This window comes from Rissa tridactyla, chromosome 6 (assembly GCF_028500815.1).
Source record: "Rissa tridactyla isolate bRisTri1 chromosome 6, bRisTri1.patW.cur.20221130, whole genome shotgun sequence".
In the NCBI taxonomy this organism is placed as follows: domain Eukaryota; kingdom Metazoa; phylum Chordata; class Aves; order Charadriiformes; family Laridae; genus Rissa; species Rissa tridactyla.
Window position 1 is genome coordinate 37,110,763 of NC_071471.1, and position 23,725 is coordinate 37,134,487.

General features: G+C 47.2%; 3 protein-coding genes across 4 annotated transcripts in view; 1 reads left to right on the forward strand and 2 right to left on the reverse strand.

Moving 5' to 3' along the window:
- TSPAN15 (tetraspanin 15) overlaps positions 1 to 14,264 on the reverse strand; it is a 35,196-nt gene extending 20,932 nt beyond the window's left edge. Inside the window, exons 1-3 of the mRNA XM_054204598.1 lie at positions 13,531 to 14,264; positions 5,201 to 13,390; positions 4,724 to 4,900 (exon numbers count right to left, since the gene is read on the reverse strand). Of these exons, the coding sequence (XP_054060573.1) occupies positions 4,724 to 4,759 (36 nt within the window). The 5' untranslated portion in view covers positions 4,760 to 4,900; positions 5,201 to 13,390; positions 13,531 to 14,264. The remainder of the gene's footprint in view (positions 1 to 4,723; positions 4,901 to 5,200; positions 13,391 to 13,530) is intronic.
- Positions 2,517 to 10,298, forward strand: TACR2 (tachykinin receptor 2). The gene is given in 5 exon segments (XM_054204595.1): positions 2,517 to 2,621; positions 2,624 to 3,030; positions 6,708 to 6,902; positions 9,604 to 9,760; positions 10,098 to 10,298. Coding segments are annotated over 5 exon segments (1,065 nt in total).
- Positions 14,265 to 14,469: 205 nt separating the features above from the next.
- LOC128910809 (hexokinase-1) overlaps positions 14,470 to 23,725 on the reverse strand; it is a 39,129-nt gene continuing 29,873 nt past the window's right edge. For both annotated transcript variants that reach the window (XM_054204590.1, XM_054204591.1), the window contains 4 exons: positions 21,917 to 22,100; positions 19,643 to 19,798; positions 18,397 to 18,630; positions 14,470 to 17,680 (listed from right to left, as the gene is read on the reverse strand). In XM_054204590.1, coding sequence (XP_054060565.1) covers positions 17,536 to 17,680; positions 18,397 to 18,630; positions 19,643 to 19,798; positions 21,917 to 22,100 — 719 coding nt within the window. In that variant the 3' untranslated portion in view covers positions 14,470 to 17,535. The remainder of the gene's footprint in view (positions 17,681 to 18,396; positions 18,631 to 19,642; positions 19,799 to 21,916; positions 22,101 to 23,725) is intronic.

Below are 23,725 nucleotides of genomic sequence, written 5' to 3' on the forward strand. Positions count from 1 at the left end.
AGTCCCAGGCAAGCACAACTTTCCCAAGGAATTTGGAGCCTGCCTGTGTAAAAAAAATCGCTCCAGTTGGCAAGTCAAAAGGCCAATAGCACACACTCTGCATCACTGGCCAGGCTCCAGGGCAATAACCTCATCAATGCACAACCAGCAAACGAATATAAGGTGTGGGCGTGTGTAAACGAAAGCAAGTCCCTGCTGACTCCTATGATGAAATGTTGACCAAAGGGTGGCAGCTCCCCGATTATCACCCAAGTAACAGATCAGGGACCAGGGCAGATGGTTCAGAAGAAGGTTCCTAGGAAATGCTGGCACCCTGACCATCTTCAAATTCAAACGCAGCTGAGAGAAGTTTTGAGTTCACCAATGAAACATGAAAAAGTACAGTCCTTTTTCCAAGGGCTTTCTTATGTTCTGCTATCTATAACAAAGACTGATGAAGCACTTTAGCTTCGCGCTCGGATAAACTTATGGAGGTTCATGTTCATATTCTCTTTGGGATTTGAAGAGATAAGCAAGCCAAAGGAAATAAATGTGAAGAACACTATTAGCTGTTGAATTCATGTTGCCAAATCATGAAAAGCCCTCCTGGATGGCATACGGAAAGCGGAAGATTCACAAGCTGTTTAGTGAGGCATCAGTGGAAGACTTTCAAGATGAGCCTGGAACAGCTTTGGAATGCCCATGAGAAGACATGCAGAAGTGTATTTCTGCAGTTTCTGCGTAAGGCATCGAGTGGGATTACCTGCAGGGAAGCCCATCATGAGGAGAAGGAGATATTACATGTAGTACTGCAAGTATTAATTTCTAAAAAACACCACTTGGGTAACACCACATCAGAGAAGATGTGCTTTAAAGAGTTGCTGTGGTTAGTTGATGGGTTAAACTGAAGGCTGCCTCCAGAAATTAGTGAAGCAAGGGAAGAGTCTAGGCTGACCTGGTGGAAAGGATCCTGAACCGATAAATACAGCCCTGATACAGGGGAGCCTGGCATGGCTGCAGCTCCAGGAGCTCCAGGGGAGCTGGAAAACCACTGCCATCCCTGTGCTACATGCACGGGGGCAGTTTTTCCTCTGCTTTACTTGTCGGGAGCTTTCTGGATCCTGAAAACAGCTTTTAATATCTGAAAACAGGTTTTAACACCTGAAACGCTTTGAGCTCCCAGCAGAGCAGGCATGAGCCGGTGCCAAGTTCTCTTGGAAATCTCAGCCTCAACGGGCTGCTTATGTTTCTGTCACTTACTGCAAAGCCGAGTGCGAGCAAGAGCGCTGCGCTCCCAGCAGAGAGGGGAGTCAGGGGTTCTCCTGTCCTAGGAGGACCAGATACTGCTCCTTGCACACACGAGGGCAGTAAGTTTCTGCAGCGCACACCTGGAAAGGGGAGGCAGCAGTCCGAAGGGGGAATGTCCCTCGTTCAGCCCCTCAACATGGCAGAGCGTGGAGCTGAGGATCCTTTGGATGTTTCTATGCTAGAGAGGACCCTGGGTCCCAGCTTCCCACTGAAACCTTATCAGAAGTCCCAATTCAGGTCTGGCCTTGACAAATGCTTCTCTCCTAGAAGTATTCACCAGCAACCTTTCAAGCGCCAACAGCGCTTGTTTCTCTAATCTAAATAAATTAAATCATACCAAATCTACTAAATACGGCTGGTTGAGCAGTATGGTATTGGGCCGTCACCATTAAGCAAAATGTATTAAAAATGCTTGGTAAGCCTCCGAATAGTTGCAGAGAGCAGGAACACCTTGCTAAAATTGTGCTGAATATATTCTGTTTTGCTATGAGAGCTTGCAGGAAACTGGGGAGGGTCCTGGAAACGCGAGGATTGCAGGACTGGTAAATCCAGCAAAGTAGCTACCCTTGCATTTAAGCCTGTAAATCCTGATGTAGCAGCATGTCCATTTCGGAGGTTATTTCAAAACACATGGGGAGGGGAGAAAAAAAGTTTCAAGTACCACTTTGCCACGTTTCATTTGATGTCAAACTGGCTGTTTAGTTTTTGCCTGCAAGAGACTCCACCTCCTTTCAAAGTCCCCTTAAGCTCTGTAGAGAATTTATCCCAGTACGGCTCCTGCATCGCACTTAACAGTTACGCAGGCGAAGAAAGCCAAATGTCCTTAGTCCCATGCAGAGGATACGGATACCTGCTGCCTCGGAAAACTGCTGCCCTGAAAAAGAAGGATTTCCACTTGGATTGAAGTGTTTTCTGGCTTGATAATTCCATTTATATTTTCTTGTCCCTAAAAATAATCTAAAGGAAGACATTGCCTGTCACTAACCTGGAAAACACCTCCCCTCCTCCCCCCGGCTTTTTTTTTTTTCTCTTCCTTTTTTCTTTCTTTTTTAGAGGAAAAAGAAACTCAAGGGGGAGAGTTGTTCTTCAGTTTTTGCTCTTCGAGCGTAGGCTAAAATGCCAGGCAAGGAGGAGGCCCTTGGTATCGCTCATCTCCTCCTGGAACTGCATTGCATCGCTTGGAAAACAGGACGAGAGGACATGAGGCATCTCATCCCGATGTCTTTTTAATGGCACTTAGTCATATGCACGGGAATTCACAGCACCAGCATCTACTGCAAGAAAATGAGCAGATGCCAAAAGATTTTATTTTACTCTTAGCCGAGGAAAAAAAAAAAACATGAGCACATTTTCTGTTTTAAATACTAGCAACGTTTCGCAGGCTGACTCCCTCGAGGACGGCGGCAATTGGACGGCAGTAACCCAGTTTACCCAGCCGGGATGGCAAATTGCTTTGTGGGCTATCACCTATTCCTTCATCGTTATCACATCCATTGTTGGCAACGTTACCATCATCTGGATCATTCTTGCACACAGGAGAATGAGGACTGCTACTAATTACTTTATTGTTAACTTGGCTCTTTCGGATTTGCTGATGTCTGCTTTCAATACCATCTTCAATTTTATTTATGCCAGTCACAACGTCTGGTATTTTGGTGAGGAATTCTGCAGGTTTCAGAACTGGTTCCCCATCACCGCAATGTTTGTGAGCATTTACTCCATGACAGCCGTGGCTGCAGAGAGGTAAGAGGCGAATGGAGAAGATAAGGTCCAAAAAATTAACTGTTAAGCTATAAAACATTATCGCAATACTTTGTGCAATTGGCCCCCACCTACCGTGTCAGGTGCCTTATCAGCAAAGTGGGAGGAGTGCCAGGCAAATAGACTACGGGCTTAGATGCTAGTTATGGCAGGAAAGGAAGGCTCTTCTCTCTGTGGAAGTGGCTGGTATTTTATTGTTCCCATGTTACTGATCATAAATTGTTTCCCAGTCATCCCGCAAACCCTTGCATCCGCAGTCCCGTTTGTGAGTCCAGCAAACCACCAGAAATAATGGGAATTGAATCAGAAAGGGCAGAGTCTGCTCCAATAGTTCGCAAGAATGACTTATTCCAAGAGGGAGGAAAGTAATTACAGTGATTTTGTTTGACTTGTGAGGTAATTTGGTATTTTCATAATACTCTCTTCCATTTGCCAAGTCTCTTTCACTCGAGTTTAAATTTGTGGCGTCTAAATGTGTTTATAGCTTATTGTTAAGTAGCGTGACGGTGTTTTTCTTTTTACTAGAAAGTGGCCAAAAGTCCATGGGAATTTTCTCTCTTAAAGGCAATGACACGTAAAAGAAGTAGATGAGGTTCAGCTCCCTTCTATGCTCTTTGCTCTCCTTCCCTCCGTTACTTCCATCCTCTGCCTGGCGCTGGGAACTTCTGTATCTTTTCCATCCTATGTCCCTGACACAACCCCACAGCGAAGGTCTTCCCCTGGGCAGCCAGACCTGGCATCCAGAAATATCTGGCGCTCCATTATCAAGCCCTCCTGTTGACTTTGCCCTTTCCTTCAGGTTTCCTCCATTCCTTATCAAGTGCGCATACCCACCAAGGGCCCTTCCAGCTCCCTCGGGAGCAGAGCCAGCATCCCTCGGGAGCCATTCGAAAAGCCTTGCTCCATGAGTCATCAGGGTCGCTTTCGTAATTCCCGCCCCTGCTCCCAACCCCATTCACCCCAGCACACCCAGGGAAGCAAGCGACAGGACAAATCAAACCAGACAAATGAACTGGCAGGAGAAGAAGGAAGGCTTGTGCATGGAACGCCTGCTGAAACCCCCACCTTGAGTTGGGGATGTGGCCCGGATTGACACAGTGGCCCCGGCGGTCGTCGGAAGGATGGCTAATGAGCACAGGGATGAGCGATGCGTTTGTCAGCCTGCAGTTGTCCAGATGAAAGCAAATCCCTATTTAGAAGTAACGGCAGCTCAGTTTTAGACTCGAATATTCTTTTGCTCTTCCTGGCTTCAAATCAAGGGCTGTTGGTAGCTGCTGTTTTATACATGTGGTCTGCCAGAGGATATTATAGCTTTAAAAATAAATCCATTTCTGCCTGTCCTCAGGTCTCCCTAATCTCATTCCTCGAGGACTTTTGGTGAAAGTACCTATACAGCCAAAATCTCTTTAGTCACATGGCACAGATCAGAAAGAAAAGTTGGCACCTCACTGCAAACCATATTTAGCTATTCTTTGCTTAACCTTAAAATAGATCCTGACACTGTCTCCTGGAAACTTGTGGCTTTCATTTATTGTTATGAGAACTTGCGTCCACTTGGACTCTGTTGTTTAGCTTTGATAGAACCATGTCTTTTGAAGTGGTTTATTGTAAGGAAGGAGGCTAAGAAGTGACAGTTCTATAAGTCACCTTTGTCTGCCCTGGTGATGTTGCTTACCGTCGGGTTTAGGATCACTCTGTTTCCCCATCCCATGCTGTTTCCACTGCATGCTTCCCGCAGCACTCCAGGCAGAAATGCAATATATCAGCTCAATCTTCCCGCTCCAGTTAGCAAAAGTCTCCTAGGCCCTCTTCGGAAAGCGTGCAGGAGTGTCCGAAACTCAGCTTGTTTTGTCTGTGTGGGATGAGGACCAGAGGAAGGGTGTTGGGAGCGCAGTCCCAGCATCCTGGGATGCCACAGGGAGCAGGGCATGGAGAGAGGGCACAGGGAGCAGGGGGACAAAGGCAGCCCTGCCACATAGCAAACAGGGACCGGGAAATCTCAGCAGATGGGGTAAAAATCTTCCAACTTGCTGGAGCTTGCCTAAAATCGCAGCTCACCCCTGGCTGAGTGGGAAAGCCTCCACCTAGCAGCCTTGTAATCCCTTCGGTACCCACAACGCAGGATGCTGCCATCAGGCTTCATCACGTATACCTGGGACTTGCCGTTCATCAAGAGCCACGGATCAGCGGTTTGGGCACTTCCGTGGGCAAATATTTTGGAGAATATTCGCCATTTGATTCCACTCTGACCACATTCGAGCGTTGTACACTTCTGCCTACAGTGAGCTAAAGAAAAATGAGGTGACATGAAAATTTTATAGCTAAATAAGGTCTGGCTTACTTACTGTGCTGTCTGCCCGTGCAGCCACCCACTCTGTGTCCTGCAGCAGCAGCTGGGCTGAGCTCCCTCCCAACAGCCTGTCCAAGAGACAGCACAGTTTGTCAGATTTTTGCTATGAAAACCAGGAGGCAATTGGCATTTTCCACTCTATTTTGCTTTTGTAGCAACCGTGACAGAGAGTATGGAAAGCATGACAAGAAATGCATAATTGATTATGTACTCATTACGATACCACGCGTTTCTACATGGGGAATTTAAAACCGGAGAGCGCCCCGGACTTGCAAGTAATCTAATAGTCAGATGTGCCGTGAGGGCTCTGAGCAGGTGTGGGATGAAAGGGTCAGAGGTGGATGGCACATGAGCTTTCCATGGCTAAAAGATCAGTGGGGAAAAATTCAGGGTAAAAGATACTCGAGACCCCCAATCTGCTGTGGTGGTAACACGGGGCATCAGAGGAGACTGACATAATTAGGGAGGAAGAGGGTGTTTAGGCTTTTTTTTTGGTAGAGGAAGGAGAGAAGGGCATGGTATTAAATAGTGCATAACTCCAAACTAACACAAACAGTTCACAGCATGAAATTTCAGACCAAAAACATAAAGTACTTAAAAATGAATTAAAAAAAAAAAGAGGAAAAAAAATAAAATTCTAAGTAAGCAGAATACTTGCAAAGACCATATGCAGAAGGCACAGATGACTGCTTCCTCCTCACACCAGAAACATAGAATGGTTAGGGTTGGAAGGGACCTTAAAGATCATCTAGTTCCAACCCCCCTGCCCTGGGCAGGGACACCTCCCACCAGACCAGGCTGCTCAAAGCCCCATCCAGCCCGGCCTTGAACACCCCCAGGGATGGGGCAGCCACAGCTTCTCTGGGCAACATGTTCTGGTGCCTCACCACCCTCAGAGTGAAGAATTTCTTTCTAATATCTAGTCTTAATCTCCCCTCTTCCAGTTTGAAGCTATTACCCCTCATCCTATCAACACACGCCCTTGTAAAAAGTCCCTCCCCAGCTTTCCTGGAGCCTCTTTAGGTACTGGAAGGGGCTATAAGGTCTCCCTGGGCCTCCTCTTCTCCAGGCTGAACAACCCCCAACTCTCTCTGCACCCATCCACACGAGTTTAATATATTCTGCCTTAAGACTTGAAATCATTGTCCTCAGAACGGATTTAACTCCTTCTAATTATTTATAGCCTGAAACCTATCAAAATGTCTAAAAATAAATCCCACTCTACCATCTGTGTGAGTTTTTACACCTGCTACATTTGTTGTATAATTTACCAATGCAACTGTAAAAGCATTACCTATTTTTCCTGCAGGTACGTGGCGATAATTCACCCCTTCAAGCCCAGGCTCTCTGCTGGAAGCACCAGAGTCATCATAGGGATCATCTGGCTGGTGGCATTTGGGCTCGCCTTCCCGCAGTGCTTCTACGCCGAGATCACGACAGACAACGGAACGACAAAATGCATTGTTGTCTGGCCAGATGACGTCGGATCCAAGCACCAGCTCACGTAAGAGAAACAAAAAAAACCTCCCAATTCGTGCAAAAGTTAACTATGAAATTAATTTAATCTCCAAACTGTTGGCCAGGGGAGCTACACAGCTGGGGAGTACGAGTCAGGGGCAGCTCATCTAAACTCAATTTAAGCCAGCTGTGCATAAAGCTGCTAGGTGATCTCGGCTCAGGGTAAAGAAGGGGGTTTTGCGCCATCCTCCGCTGCTTTGAGAAGGTGTTATAAGGTCTAGAAGCCCTAGACACAGAGCTTGGATTTAAGAGAAACCAGGGTGAAAAGTCTTTCAACAGGCAATAAATCCTGGTTCCGAAGATTTTTGGATTTTCTCCCTCCATCAGGCAGGAAGGAACCAGATATTGTTAATGCTGAGAAGCCACATAATTAGCTAAAAATTATGCTGCTCTTTGGAGGGGGAGGAAGAGGAAAGAGGAGCATGTTTCAAACATCCTAAGGTTTTATAGACTGACTTATCTGGGCACGCATCTGCGCTCCGAATTCTCACAGCAATTTCCTCCTGCTTTAAAGCATGATTGTTCAGGCAGATGAAACAAGCCATACCCCCACATTTAGGGGATCTGCTGTGATTAATCACTATTGGAAGCACATGATACACAGAGCAGTTTGAGAAATTTATCAAGCAAAACATATTTATACGAAGGAGTAATGGAAGAACTGCAGAAAAGGAACAAATTGCTTAACAAAATGGGAACAATTTTTCAAACCAAAACCAAGTGCTAAACCCATTCACCCATCCATTCTTCGCTGTGAATACTTTCGCCCAGCTACGTGCACCGGGGACGTTTTCCCTTTCTCAGTTTTCAACTCTGGCAGACAGCTGGGTGCCTCCTGCGGTTAGTTATTACCCAAACTAACTGTTTTTCGCAGTAGTATGTGCCAAGTTCCAAGGAGCTTCGTGTAAGTTTGGCTGAGTTGCAGCATATTCAGGCATTGGCGGTCAATTGTCCCCAGCCTCCAGTGTCACAGGGGAGGAAAAGAGTAAAATCAGGCTCACATTGCATTGGGTGGTGTTCCTCCTGGGGCTTCTTGGCTGGTACCCCATGGCACATGCTGGGCAGCACAAGATGCCAGCCTCCTGCCAGTTAAGAAGGAGGGATAGTAGATACTCCCTTATTAATAAGTCACTGATGACTATTTCGTTCCGATGAAAAACGTGAAGTTTATTTCTGCCCCATCGACAGTTTGGGAAGGATTGAAACAAGAGTTTCCCAGCATGCCAACAAGATCTCCGCGGGCTGGAAAGGTTGGTCTGGAACGCAGCAAATAACAGGGCAGGTTCTTTCTGGGATCCCTAGCTGAAGAGCAGCAGCTCCCAAACACAATAAATCACTTTGTACACCAGCTCGCTCTCCCTGAGCAGCCTCAGATCTGCAGGTTTCAGTAGCTCTCCTAGAAAGGAAGTTGGAAGCAGTGCTCCCCAGAAATCATCTTGAGTGATGGATCTGTTGGGACAAACGCCTGCCATACAGACCAGGGAGAAAAAGCCACGTGCAGCCACTCATGTGCTAGTCCAAATACTGAGGAAAATAAATACTAAGAAACCCAAGGGAAAAAAACCAAAGAAATGGAGAACTGGGTTCCTCTGTTGACCGTGGGTCCTCCAAATCCTTCGTAGCAGAGTAAAACCAGCCTTCAAGATTTCTAGACTTCAGAACAAAGGAAAATCCCTTTCTGCAGGAAAAATGTGCATAATTATGGTAGAAACACATCTAAAAAAACTCAAACAATGCCCACTACTGTGACTGCCAGTGCCTGAGAAATCTTGAATGTGAAGGGACTAAACTCGTATAAGTTTAACCAAAATCAAGAACCTTAACCACAGAGAATTTTAACCTGGTGACAGGTTAACTTTGCAGCAAAGTAGCAAAACTACAAGACTAAAAGTTTCTTTTTGCCACATGCTCGGGCTTAGGCTCCCATCCTCTCCTCCTCCTCCCAGGATGGGCACTCTAAAAGGGCTTTGCTGCACTCTACACGTGGTATTAGACCTTCAAAAGAGATATCACTCAAAGGACAATTGGGAAAGGCGGAAAACAGGCAGGGGCAAAACTTGCCACCTTTCACAAATACATTTTTCTGTATGTAGCCACTGGCCTGATATTTGCCACCACCCCAAGGAGCAAACACCACCGAGCGCCCCAGCACCCGTTTCGATGCTCATCAAAGCTGTTGACCCCGCTCGCTAATGGGGAAAGTAACTCCAGAGCCTTGTCATGCTGAGAAAGACCATTTGCACCCTGCCTTTCCTGGTCATTGCCAGCAGCATGTGCCAGAGCCCTCCTGCCTAATCCTAGTTTTTACACTGTTTATGTTAATTTGACAGCTGCTCTCACCAAGTAGTACGCAGGTTGTTCCCTCCCCATAAATGGTGGTTGCTTAAAATAATCAAACCCCAGCATGAGGGAACCAGCAGCATCTTGTGGGATAACATGGAAAGCTGGGAAGGGCCAAGCTAAAATACATCCAGAGGAGATGCCAGGGCTTTCAGTAACACAAGAGATATGAGCTTTTGCTATTTACAGAAGTCCCTGTAACAATGTTTGTAGGTGAAATTCCTGCTTCTTTATGCTTTGGGCTTGAAGTTAATGGGAGCCAGATACACATGTCCAAAAGACAATTTCTGAAAGAGCCCTTCAAGAGACATACTGACTATGAAAACGTGCTTGTTCTTCTTTTTCAGGTATCACATCGCAGTGATCGTGTTGATTTATTTACTGCCTTTAATGGTGATGTTTGTTGCATACAGCGTTATAGGAATTACTCTGTGGAGCAGCGCGGTTCCAGGCAACCACCTGAACAGAGTCCGCTACGAACACCAAGTTAATGCAAAAAAAAAGGTCAGAAGCGAAACTTAAAAATAATTACCCTCAGTGCACCAGCCTTGCTGGCGCCAATTCCAAAACGGAGCTTGCATTTGATACAAAATCTTGTGAGACTGGGCATGAAAGGTCGACAAAATATTTTGGGCTAGGGGCAAAGGGCACCACCTAGCAATATGAAAAAAAATGGGGATTTACATGCACCAGCCAGCCTCCAAGGAAGAAAGACACATGTTGGTAAGCAGTTGAGCCACTTCCCAGCAGTCCTTAGAGAGTAAAAACCTGGTGTCCGGTGAATCTGCACCTTGCAGGATAAACCAGACCCAGGAATAACACAATGGTTCTGTGTTTCCAGTTTGTGAAGACCATGGTCGTAGTTGTCATCATCTTTGCTGTCTGCTGGCTGCCCTATCATATATACTTCATCCTGGGGAGCTTCAAGGAAGACATCTACCAGCAGAAGTACATTCAGCAGGTTTATCTTGCGATCTTTCTCCTTGCCATGAGTTCGACGATGTACAACCCCATCATATACTGCTGTCTTAACCAAAGGTGAGTGGTGCACACACATGTTTGCAGAGAAAACGAAAATCTCAATCTGAAAAACCGTAAATCTCTGGAGCTGAGAACAACTGTGATTTTCGACTGCAGTCCACTGGCCGGGTAGACAAGTTAATTTATGCTCTGCTAATAATGTAAGATTAGCCACACTGTGCGAGTGAGATTTTAACTCAACCCTTAAGAATTCCCGCCTCCGAATAAAGCATGGGCAGCAGGTGTATGGTCAGCAGGGCCACATCTGCACCAGCTTCCACACGCAGACTACCTTACATCTACCCATTTTTTAAATCCCTCCAGGGATGGTGACTCCACCACTTCCCTGGTCAGCCTGTTCCAGTGCTTGACAACCTTTTCAGTGAAGAAAATTTTCCTAATATCCAATCTAAACCGTCCCTGGCGCAACTTGAGGCCATTTCCTCTTGTCCTATTGCTTGTTACTTGGGAGAAGAGATCGACCCCCACCTGGCTACAACCTCCTTTCAGGTAGCCGTAGAGAGCGAGGTCTCCCCTGTAGCAGTAACTTGGCAGTGATAGGTTAATGGTTGGACTTGATGATCTTAAAGGTCTCTTCCAACCATTCTATGATTTCCAAGGAAGGAAGGACTCCGTAATTTCTGCAATGCATCTGCTGATCTATTGCCGAGCTGCCTTAACCACCCCGCTCCTCCTGTGCCACCACCCCGCAAGCACAGCCCTCAACCCCCTCCATGCAGGCGCAGGGCTCATCCCTGTGGGGGAGAGTCAGAGCAGCCCACGGGTGACCTGCCAAGACTCCCGCCCAGGCACTCCCCCTGACGGGCATGACCTCGTGGTGCCAAGAGATGTCTCTCTTGCTCCGCGCTGAGAACAGGCTGCTCTTGGGACACTGGTGTGGCAGGATGCCGAGCGTGGGAGAAATAGTTATCAGCACACCTCTTCCAGCACCTCCAGTGCTGTCTCACTGGAAGCCCACCAGCAAGACACCTAACTCCAGAGCGATGCTAGGAGGCTCCCTCCTTGAGAGGGTTTCAAACGGCATCCTGCCCCAAAGTTCGCAAAAGAAGGCAGCTTTGCAGCCCATTCAGCCAATCTGCGTTTAATGTGAAACACCCAAACACATCCTCCTTCTCCTCCCTCAGAAAGCAGACAGCTTCCTCCCTCATTTAATTATTCATGTTTTTTTAAAAAGTTTCCAGCGGGTAAAGACATCCGCTGGAAGACACCGTGTTTTCCTCAGATGCTCTGCTTCTCACCGAATGCTCTAATCAGCATGGTGAGCACCCTCTACCGAGCACATCAAACATCCTGCCATTTATCTCATCTTATATATTTACTTAAAATATAAGGGAATCTGATCATAAACTCCTATTGCTCTTCCCTCCATTTAGCTCTGCAACTAGCTCCTTTAATTTCAATAGAAAGCCGTTATTTCCATGGTCATTCAGAGGTAGAACCAAGTCATGTATTTGTTCTTTCTCTGTGCAATTGAAAAGATCATTTTACCATTTAATTTCTTTTCTTACATTTACAGATTTCGTTCTGGCTTCAAATTAGCCTTCCGGTGGTGTCCATGCATAAAAGCAACTGAGAAAGACAAACTTAAACTTACATCCCCATCTCTTTACCAGACAACCCGCAGGAAGTCAGGAACAACAAGTTTCAACACAGAAACGCAACTGAATGAGAAAGAGAAGACATCGTTTACCCTCACCCAGCTGACACTTTGATTTTCTCCTCCCGGTTCTGGCTCTATCCTAATAACACCATTTTCAAGGCAGCGGATTTGTGGAAGCCCGAGGCAGGTCTTTGTTCTGAAGCAACCATTTTCTATGGGACACTTTCAGGTGCCTTCAGCATTGAAAGCAACCCGCTGATAATACTTATACCCATGTAGGTCCAAATATCACCCAGGTATGGATGCAAGTTCAGCCCTCTCTTACACCAACAACTGCAATACAGAACAGAGGTCAAAAAAGCAGCAAAGCAGACCTCAGGCAGTGCCAATCAGCAGAATATCAATTATTCTCTTCCAGATAGTGATCCCCTGCCTTCTGTTCCACCAAGACCCTTATATCTGGAAAAGAGGTGATGGAGCAGGAAGGCTGGGGCACATCTGGCTCAGCTCGGATGGGCCCTCGGGGCTGCATGGGCAGTGAAGGCCCATGGCTCAGCAGCGCCAAGGCAGAGGAGACCGTGGAGCAGAGCTTGCTTACAACAAAGGCAAATATTAATGCGTCCAGACTGAAAAGCCTGCCTTGAATTTTTTCTGAATTCCAGTATTTTCAGACCTGCAATTTCACCAGCATCATCCCTCATCAATTGAAAGTGAGAAACAGTTCCTTAAGATGTTGTCATTGCATGGATTTCGATAACCTCGTACCAAAACACAATGTCATCTTCCTGTTAAACTGTGCCCAAGTGATCCCTCTGACTTCACATAGTTAATTGTGGTGCCTAATTTGGAGAGCGAGGTTCTCTGAAGAGTCAGTGGCCAGGTGTGGGATGCTCAGTGGCTTGGTCAGGGCTCATGGATCCGGTCTGAATCCACCTCCTTTACCTCCTCTTAGTCCTAACTGCAGTGTGACCCATCGGGTTTTTTTCCCAGATAGTCCCTTCATCTTCCCTTTCCAGACTTACTCCATGTTTATTATGGCTGTTCTTCTCTTCTCAGACATGAAAATAAAGGCTGCAATATGTCATCTTCAAAGCCTGAGGCATTATGTGCAGGCATGCAAAGCAGGAAAAGCTGAAATATAAACGTTATATAAAAGTAACACAGCGTTAAATACTGGTGTGATAAGTAGCACCTCACAATCACCTTCACCTTTCATGACAGGTTTGTATATAATATCACAGAGCCATACCTTCACATACAAAAAGCTCCTACAGTGTTGACAAGATCCAGTTACTTGAAACATTCCCCTTTGCTCTGCGAAAACAAAACTACAAACTGTTGCCAGGCTTAAATTCTGCAGTAAATTCAGAGAAAAGATGCGTGGCTTAGACTGAAAGAGTACTCAGGGGTACAATTCTCCCAAGTCTGTTTCAATACAGGAGCCAGCAGATATATCTTCCTTCTCCACTCAGTCTTCTTCCCCTCTCTGGCTGCTGTAGAGAACAATTACGTTACACAGAGGCCCAACAAACTTGTCCCGCTATTGGGACAACAGAGCATAGGGCTGTATGCCCTTCTTAAAAAGTTAATTATTTTAAATCATTCAGCAGGTAGTTTCTATTCTAGATATTACCTGTCCAGCCTTCTTAACTGGCCAGCCTGCTCTTCCCAATACCACACCGCTGGGGTTTCTGCAGGGCAGAGCAATAAGAAGCATTTACCGACAGCCACCACCAAGTCTTTCTTCCGAAGGGATGCAAAACCATTTGGGAGGGACGTTCTGCAAGGCACGCATCTCTGGGATCCTACTAGAGGCTGCAAAGACTCTTGCTCCGAGGAACTGAAGGACACCTACACGCAGAGTTCACTATTTCATATACATAGGCTGTATCTCTCCCACACTCAGCCAATGTGACTGTAAGGCCTTTAAACCCTTTAAATCCCGCAGCTTTCTAATGCAGAACTTTTTAGACCAAACAGGCCTCTCTTGAGCATCCCATCTTCCACCTCATTGTAACAGCCAGCCAAAGCCTGTTTCAGATGCCCCAGTGTCACGCACGTGCTGGCATTGTCTCCCCTCTGCAGTCCCCGGCAGACACCGACGTTTTTCTGACAGCGCGTGGCATCTCTCTCTCGTGTTTGTGTGCAGAAAGCAGAGGATGATTTCTTCAGGTTGCAAGCAAAACTCCCCGTATGCCCCGAAGGGCTCACACTGCAGATGCCGAGAAGTTTCTCCGCTAGAAACAGCAACAGTTAAGAGAGCAGAGACGCTCCGACCCCTCGCTAGATACTGGAAGAAAAGGCATGCCAAGGCAGACTACATTATTTCCTGTGATATATGAGCTAACAGGAACACCACGCTCCACAGTAAATACATGCAATTCTTCATATAAATATAGACATGATTAAATAGCACGCAGCAGTAAAACCCCTCCAGGTCAGCAATAAATCCCTCCTCTGCACGGTTAACTCACGCTCTCAGCAGCAACAGAGACCCTGCAGTCAGTAAAGAAAAACGTTTGAAGAATCTCTTTCTTATGGCAAAGGAATGAACAAAAAGCACAGAGCAGGGTTCAGAAGTTCAGAAACACTTTATTTTTCCTTCTGCTATTTTCTTAAGAAAACAAAACAAAGTCTGCTTGTTTTAAAACCCATTCAAAAGGCTTCTGAGAGAACCCCCAGAGGAGTAAGGAGCGGATGACATTACAACAGTGGTATGCAAATGGTCTTTTCCCCAGGAAATATAAGATTTTAGTGTTCATATTGCAGTAATTACAGCTTAACAATTAAGAGGACTATGATTTTATCCACCAAGCCTAAAAGCTTTAAGTAAGACATCTCAGTCATTGCTTGGATAACATTGGAGACATTTCTTCAGACAGTTATAGCTCGTGATTCACTTGGAACAGTTTCCTAGGGGTAAAAAGTATTCTGGAAATGGCAATCGCACCAGGTCTCCCTTTGGAAAAGAACTGCCGTGTCTTATCCAGTACGTCACCTATGGTCCACAGTAGGAAAAGCTGCGCTGTTAGAAACACAATCTCACTCCCTATTTGTTATGAGCTGGATCCAATAAACAAAACGACCTATGCCAGCATCTCCAAAATCCACAGTCACCCTGAGACCAAGTTTAACTTCCACTTCTCATTCATCCTCTATCCTGCACTGAGCCTAGCCCTCAGATGCTAAAGAGCTCCGAATTCAGGTTCCCAGGCACATCTCACACCACCCCTACAGCACTGCCGACGGATGGCAGGCATAAGATTCGCAAACCTTCAAGCAATTAATATGCAATGCGTCCCCTGTGCCCAAAAACTTTCTCACCTTCTTCTGTCTCCTATTTGGGGTCATAGCTGCACGTCAAGGGTGTCAGAGACCATTCAAGCTGTAACGTAAGATGGGTTATTGGAGAAGCCCAACTTTAGTGTATGCAAAAAAGGGCTTTCATATACAACTCCAACACAGGATGCGCAAACCCAACGGTGTAAGAGCACCTGACACTGTGATTCCGCAAACATTAACCCTATGCACACAGGGAGATTACGGGACTCTGACAGGCATCAGAGTTCGGCAGGGACACAGCGACTGTAACGTACCCATCGCTGTGTATCTGGCAAAGCCTAGCACAATCACACTGGCTTTGACGCAGCGGGCCGAGGTTCTCCTGCACTGCAGATGCCCCCACATGAGCCAGGGCGCAACACGCACCCGGACAAACTACACGCGCCCCAAGGTTTGGGTGTTGTCAGCTCCGTGCCTCTGCTGAACTGCATTAGGAAACACGAGGCATGGGGACCTGGGTGAAATCCACCCTGTCTGAATCTGACCCCGAATGCCCGGGAATAAAAACACACACACAAAACGCAGGCACCACTGGGATTAGGTTGCAGCTCTCCCTACACAATAGCTCTTCCCAAAGCACTAAGCCACCAGCCAACAGCACCTCTTCCAGAAAGAACCACTAAACACCAGTTAACGCACATCAAAAAAAGTTTAATATTTTCACAAGTATCACGTAACACTAGTATCAGAGCTACTAGTGTGCAAAGTAAAAAGACTCTCTACCTTTGCAAAACCAGTTAGGCATGCAATTTTTTCAGGTAGACACACAATTAAAGCTGCAATGACTGTTTGTGACTCACATGTTACTTCACAACATTCACTCACAGTGCACCATAATGCATATTGAAATGTTATCGATAGGTAGGGCAATCCAAATCTTAGGGGAGTGGAACGAGGACAAAGAGGAGTAGCCTGCGAATTTCCATCTACTTTCTGCAGGAAAAGGCAGCAGGGAAAACCATGCAGACATCTCAAATTCATTTTTGGTAGAAGAGCGTGAATTAAGGACTACTCTGTGGCCTCCCTCTTTGCAGAAAGTGCCGTGACTTGCAAATGTTATTCAACGTTTGCCTTCCTAACTGCTTCTCAATTTAAGTAATGCAACTGGTATGCAAATAATGGCATCAATTCGACAGAGGACAGGATACACCAAGTTTATAAGTGCCTATGATCTTTGCTGTTGCTTTAGTCCTTGGAATAAGCTGGGTCCGATTTTGGCTTTGTGGTGTGTTTGGTTTATGCACCCGGGTCCTCAAAGGCAAGATCAAAATCAAACCCTCGTATTCCTCTCTGATCACTAACTCTGGCTGAGTGTTTGTGTTTTGAGTGGCTGCTTAACAGTATTAAAGCAAATACCCATTTAAGGCGAGAGACGGAAGTATACACATCTGAGTGAGGCTGTCTAGCTGCAGATTTGGTAGAAGGTCTAGGCTGATCCAGACTAACAAGAACAATAAGAGATGGAAAATACTTTTAGTAAGAACTCTTAAACAGAAGAATACAGCACAGCCTGCCTAGGGACCATATATCTACCAACTTCCCGGGTCTGGAGATTTGGATTACCCCAATCACCAACCACTTTGTTTGACTCTTTAGGGATTTCTTGCCAAAACGTGACAGATTTTGCCCAGAAACACAACACTATTCACAGAAGCAATGGGAAATACCAGTGGAACCAGATCTGTGGGACAAGGGCATTTACTTTTACCATGACAAAACAGGAATCAAGGAAGCAAGTAAGTCGCATTGTCAAGTCCCACTATAGAGTTACGTGTGTGCACAGTGCTGACACACCATAATGTTTCCACAACCGCTTTATATGAAACAACAGCAGGTAGATATGCAGGAGGGAGCTGTTGCTTCCCTTTTGCTAAAAGCATCAACACCCGGGTCTGGTGGTCAGTGTGCTGGCAGTGCGCTTAACAGGGATGCTGCAAAGAACACATTTGGTACGATGCGACGGTAGCTCTCAACGCACATCACTTGGGGGCAATTTCATCTCAGACAACAACTGATTTTTGACAGCTGCAGAAATTATAGACTGATTTTTCCATGACCTACAGATGGGGAAGGTACCAACAAGGTGAATAAGAAACATGCAGATTGGGGTCCAGAAACAGGAGATATTATTAACAGCACACATTCTATCTTGTATCCTATTTTTTATGTCATTAGTTGTATTTTTTTTTCCCCCCGATAAAGCAGTGAGTTCTGGGTTTTTACCAGTTCTGACTACGCAGTCGCTGCTTTATGAGAAAGTGCTCACAAGACAGAATCGGGGCTGGGATTGTGGAGTTCAGTTCTGCTCGGCATCACGAAGCCTGCATCCCACCGCCGTGATGAGCGCTGCCCCTTTCCCGCTCCCGTCCTCTGACAGCAGGAAGGTCACGTCGCAGTTGGGTGCCAGGTCTTTGACTGTTTGGTGCATGATCCTCGAAAAGCTGTGGAAGGGAACAACAGCAGTGAGTGAGGTGGGGGGGGGGCGTCCCACAGCACCTGCAGAGCGTAGCACTGCCACAGGCCTTTGCGGTGCTCCCACTTTCCCTGGGGAAAGAACTAAAACGCTGAAACTAGGGTGGACTTGAGGACTGGGAGTCAAAGGAAAAAAAGCACTTGCGTCCCATCCCTGCCTGTGTGTGGCTAATGCGTATTGCTGGTACCAAAGCAAAGGGGAGAGAAGAGACCACGTACAGTCATCTCCTTCCCACTCATCTCCCTCCACGCACACCACAGATGGGCACTAGGTCCTCTCCTCCTCCTGCCACCAGCTCTTTGAGACTCCTGCCCTTGCCTGCTATTGCTTCGCAGCAGCCCATCTCCTCTGCACACTGAACAGAAGCATCCTCCAAAGGGGCACCCAGCATTTCAGCACAGCGCTCTCGTTGCCTTTCCATAAGCAAGAGATCCTTACCTTGCTGTGCAGCTTCCTACTTGTTTGGCAAGCTGCGTCCCCCTTCAGTTCATCATTGCCCCAAGAGTCCTTTTGGATCCTCTTGTTGCCCTTTAGAAAGCCCTAACCACCCCTGATTAAGACTTCTTTTACCTGGCTCTTACCCTAGCAAGTAAGAGATACCAGTTTGGTGCCTCAAAAGGCCGTACAAGCAACGCGCTACAGATCGCAGGCAAGCAAATGCTGAGAAGGTGAATGAATACTCACTGTGGATGTAGTTTGTACAGAGTCCCATCCACACCAACCGTTATCTCCAGATGCTCTAATCCTCTGTTCTCCCTAATTTTATCTACAACTGCAGCCATTCCAGCACCGCACAACTGAGCTGCTCGCCTCGACACCGCTCCGCACACGGTCTTGACAATGATGCTGTCGTCGCAGGTGCTGTTGAGCCCCAGCTGCTGGAGGATGGTGCGCACCTGCAGCAAGGCTAACCTGTCACTGCAGAAGCAGAAGAGCGCAGTGTTAAATTAAAGGTTTCCCTCAGTCAAGCCACGGCCACGCCACTGCACTGATGGCTGCATCCACACCAGGCGGCAGCCTTGCCTACCAGCACAAGAGACCTCAGGGAACACAGATTCATTCACCCCAGCACTGCGCTGGGGTCGTTCATCCTGGAGGAAAGGATGCTGAGGGGAGACCTTATCACCCTCTACAATTACCTGAAAGGAGGTTGTAGAGAGGTGGGGGGTCGATCTCTTCTCCCAAGTAACAGGCAACAGGACAAGAGGAAGCGGCCTCAAGTTGTGCCAGGGGAGGTTTAGATTGGATATTAGGAAAAATTTCTTTGCTGAAAGGGTTGTCAAGCATTGGAACAGGCTGCCCAGGGAAGTGGTGGAATCGCCATCCCTGGAGGTATTGGCTGATGGTTGGACTCGATGATCTTAAAGGTCCCTTCCAACCTAGATGATTCTGTGATGCTACGCTGCAGTGCAGGAGAGTGGCGCAGGCGGCAAGGGAGGCTCTGAGTCCAGCTCTGCATTGTCTCCCCTTCTCTTTTCTTACCAAAGGGCATTTCAGGAAAATGTGACCAGCTTGGGGTTTTTCCCCCCTCCACAAAGACTCAACAGCCTCGAGATTACTTTAAAACACAGAGTCCAAGCAATAAAGACACAAAAATATCCAGTAAAGAAGTGCCCGTTCAGCTAGTGTTCCTTCAGTTCAACAATTACAGCTAGACACACACAAGGGCCACAGGAAAATGGCTTGATTTCCAAGCAAGCAAATAAAATGTTACAGGAAGGGAATCCTTGACAGCCCTTCCCATGATTTAGCAGTGACTACTGCTAGAAATTCATATGATGTTGTAAAGAGTCCTTCTGCACATGCGCAGGCTCTTGCTGAAACCAAAATTATCTCTGGAGAACCAAGTAATGCTCTCCAGCTGTCCCTCCCCTCCAGCAGTGTCACCAGAGTATTTCACCCTGAACTGCCTGCCGTGCAGTGCTCTTACCTCTCAATCTGAGAAAGGAACTTGGTTTCAAAGATATGTCTGGTCTTTAGCGTCTCTGAAATCTGGCCTCTGAAGAGGAAGCCCCGTTTGGTGAAGTCGATCAAAATGTTGCGGACTATTTCCCCCAGGTACATCCCGCTGATCATTTTCTCGTACCTGCAATGAAGGAGAGCAGCACAGTTCAGAGAGATTGCTGCTCGCATTTGCAAAGGCAGCATCGCAGCTGCGTTCTCACAGCCAGGTGTCCTGCCCACACACATTGGGGACATGAAATAGGCAACCCAATTTAGACAGAATGGCCGTTTACTAGAAAAATTGGGCAAGAAAAAGCATGAAGACTCAGCAGGAAGCCTTGTGAGCCCATCTATAAACACTTCATCTATTCCTCACTGCCATGTTCCCCCAGCCAGGCTGTTGTTAATGACGGATGGTGTTTCTCCCAAATGGAAGAAACAAAAACCTGTCGCCAGTGAGCAGAATGGTGCCCAAGTGAAAGCCAGCATCCCCCAGTGCAGCATCCCCCAGTGACAGCCCTGTGTGGATCCCAGGGAAAACTTGTCTCCACTGCACAACACTTGGGAGCCCTCTTGAAGCACAGTTGAGACCTTCATCAGGAAAAGTTCAGTGGCTCCGTGCAGCAAAATTACAGGAAAACCACAAGGTACAGTCACTGCGAGTGCAGTGTTTTTAAGGGAGTCCTGTGCTGCAAAACCCTGTGAAAGATAAAAGATGTGAAAAGGTATGTCCAACATGTTTGCAGGATCACTGACCTGTAAACCAGCAAGCTGGGGGGACAGGGTTGGTTTATACTTTTCCGCTAATCCCAGCACCTGGTTTCCAGAAGGGAACCAGTGGTCCAAAAACCACAGGGAGGAACCAAGCTGTCTTGAACCCCTCTTTTCCCTGACTTTGCAGACAGGACCCGGGTTTCCCACTTGCGGGCCTGCCCCCAGGGAACAGAGGGAATAGCTTCCGCCTGCAGACCTCTTCCCGGCACACGACAAGGAGCAGTCTACGAGCAATGCTTGGCACTGGTACAGGGCAGCCCTGGTGCTGAGGAGGGCCAGGAGGTCTGCTGTGCGCTCCTTCCCCTCCAGCATCGTTCTGGTTTGAAGTGAGCATATTGGGGTCCGTGAGCTGTGCCCTCACCAATAAGAACTGAACACTTTTCCCCATTTATTGAAAAGCGCATTCAGTGACGCATCCTTTATTTCATGTCCTTAAGCTCTAAAGCAGGGTTTCTGCCCTGGATTGAGCGGAGCCCAGCACGCCGTCCTGCTGGAAGCAGGCCATGCAGTCCATTTAATACTATGAGCTCTCTCAGGCTTGTACCCAGCAAGTGTCCTCCCTCTTGAGTGCCTAACTCTCTGGATTAAATTATTCCCCCTGGCTACTGCCTTTGTCTGCTTACTCCATGCCAACTCTGCCGCTGCATCAAGGCTCGCTCAGCGCCTGCCTCTCGGGGTCTGTTCGAGCCTTAACTTCTGCAGAGCTTCCCAGCGGACTTGCCAACTTTTCTGCATCCCCCAGATTTTCAGGCAGATTTACTCTAGTCACAAAATCTTTTTAAAAGCTCCTGGCATCACCACGTTGCTGCAGAGAAATTATGAAAAATTGTGGCCTGAGCATGCAGAAGTCTCAGACAGTTTAATCAGCACTGGATACATCTCCTTGTCAGCCCTTTCCTGAATGGGGCAGGGAAGCACTTGCCCAAACAAGCGCTGGAGCCCCAAAATGGGATCCAACCTCCAGGGCCAAGAAAGGCAGGTCCTCTAACATGACATATTTCATCCAGAAAATCGCCTGAAATCAAACCTGGATGCAACTGCTAGAAAGCTCCTGACTGCTTTACAGTGAGCAGCTGTGAGGTCCAACCATGCTGGCCGGTCTAGGCTGAGGAATTCAAGAGGCAGAGCCCGCTATAAAGAGAATTTAGCTAAAAGAGATTAAACTGAGACTGAGAGCAAAAGAATGACAAGCCATCTTAAACCCCTCAGTACAACACGGGATGAGAAAAAAAAGGGTCTCTTAGTAATTTCAAGACTCACGAAGTTCTCACCAAAAACCCCACTGCAGCCCCATGGCAGCAAATAAGCCACAAAAAAAACAGGGACCAGGAAAAGCACAGAAGAGGGAGATCCCACAGGACAGCAGAGCCGCAGTCATTTTCTACGCCTAACCTCTCCCTTCTCTGACTGGGAAAAATCCAATTCCCTCTTAAAAGCATTTAAGGCAGCCTGGGTTATGTTTAGCACACCATTTATCCCGCAATACCTTTGCTTTCCAGCATTTAGTGAATAGTCATCAACTGCTTTGTCATATACTGTCCTGATATCGTCCAGGCATCCATTATCCCCGAACGCTCCCCACTCCGTGTTCACGCACATCCGTCCTTGCTCACCATCCACCATCTCTATGTTTCTCATCTCTTCCATGTAACAGGCATTGCTGCCAGTTCCTGCAAGAAAATAAATACTGAAATTACTCTTTGTTTGGAACAAGGCAAGACTAGAATAAGCACAACAGCCCTGACAAAACCTTCTGGGGCACCTTGAATGTGCTTTTTCTGAATGATTAAGGCAATCATTATTTGAAATATCACAAAAAAAACCCACTCTTCGATAATCCTGAATTGAGGGACGATATTGCCACTGTGGTGCACCTCTCAGAGCGGCTCGGAGAAGAAGAGGCTCACCAAGGCCAGCGGGTGAGGGTCCCCCGCTACAGGGAGGAGCAGCAGTACGGCACTTTTGGCGTGCCAACCCTCCTGTGCTTCTGAACCCAAAACCGCAGTAAGCAACCAGGTGGATTTTGAAGTTAGGAACCACCTTCCACAAAGCCCAGGCACCCACAAAATCTGGGGGGGAAATTTGCCAAACTGAAAACCTCAGCAAGTTCTGAGGCATCAGGCAAAGAAAAACCCAGGGGTTTTACCAGCTAATTGCAGGGTATTTTTGAGTTCTTGCTGGTTTTTTTTTTTCCTGATTCAAATTGCTTAAATAGTTTCCCTGGCAGGAAGGTTGCTTCCATGTTGAAATGGTGCCATATCTGATTCTGCTTAAAGGGGATCCTAAGGACCATGGCAATTACAAAGTGCTCCACGTACACAGAGGCCCCAGGGAGCAAAGCTTTATTAGCAAATAGAGGCAGCTTTTGCTGCTACCTGGGGCTAAAGTTTTCTATAATTTGCCTACCGAACTCTCATTTAACAATGCATCACAGATTCTGCACCGATTATTTCTGCAAGTCTGTTTTCCTTTGCCATTTTTTTTTAGGACACTATATCAATAAAGTCGGAGCAAAAATACATCTTCCCACAGTACGCCCCTGCTGCAGGAGAGCTGAGCCACAGCACAGGGTTTGGGGGTGGAAATCTGGGCTTCCAGACCAAGACCCACATTTGCAGGACCAAACCAGAGCAAACCCAGTTGTGGACCATCAGCACTGGCCAACCTCCCAACAATGCCAAGTCTCGTCATCCAGAACAAGATAAGTACGGGCTACCTGAATATGCAGACACCTGTTAAATACAGGCTGTTGGACTGACAGGCTTTTAGATGATCTCCTGTTGCCACCAGATGAAAAGCAGAGACCTGGTCTCATCAGCAGCAGTTTCCAAAGCATTCAGCAGTGGAGGCTCAAAGCATTGACTCTCCTGGGCAGGAGAGGTGGCACTGAGCAGAGACAGGGCACCAGCGTGATGTGAGCTCGCCCTTGCAAGAATATTTTTCCCTGCCAAGCAACAGTGTGAAATTTCACCCACCTGCCTGCACTGGGGAGAGCAGGGTGACTGCTGGCTCACGCAGGCTCCTCAGCAAGTGCCATCAGCCTGGCCAAGGCTATTCAGAGCCCCAGGGCTTTTGCTCTCATTAGCCCAGATGTGCCCAGGCCACCTCCGACCCCCTGCTCTGCACGCAGAGAGGCTGGATGGAGAGGGTATCTTGCAGGATGCTCTCAGCACACCCAAGGACACGCTGCCCTTCCCGCAGGGAACTCTGTCCCTGACAACACACCACCGACGGAGCTGCGCAGACACGGCTTCCTACCCACACTGCACAGTGCTGACTCATCCTGGACATTTTC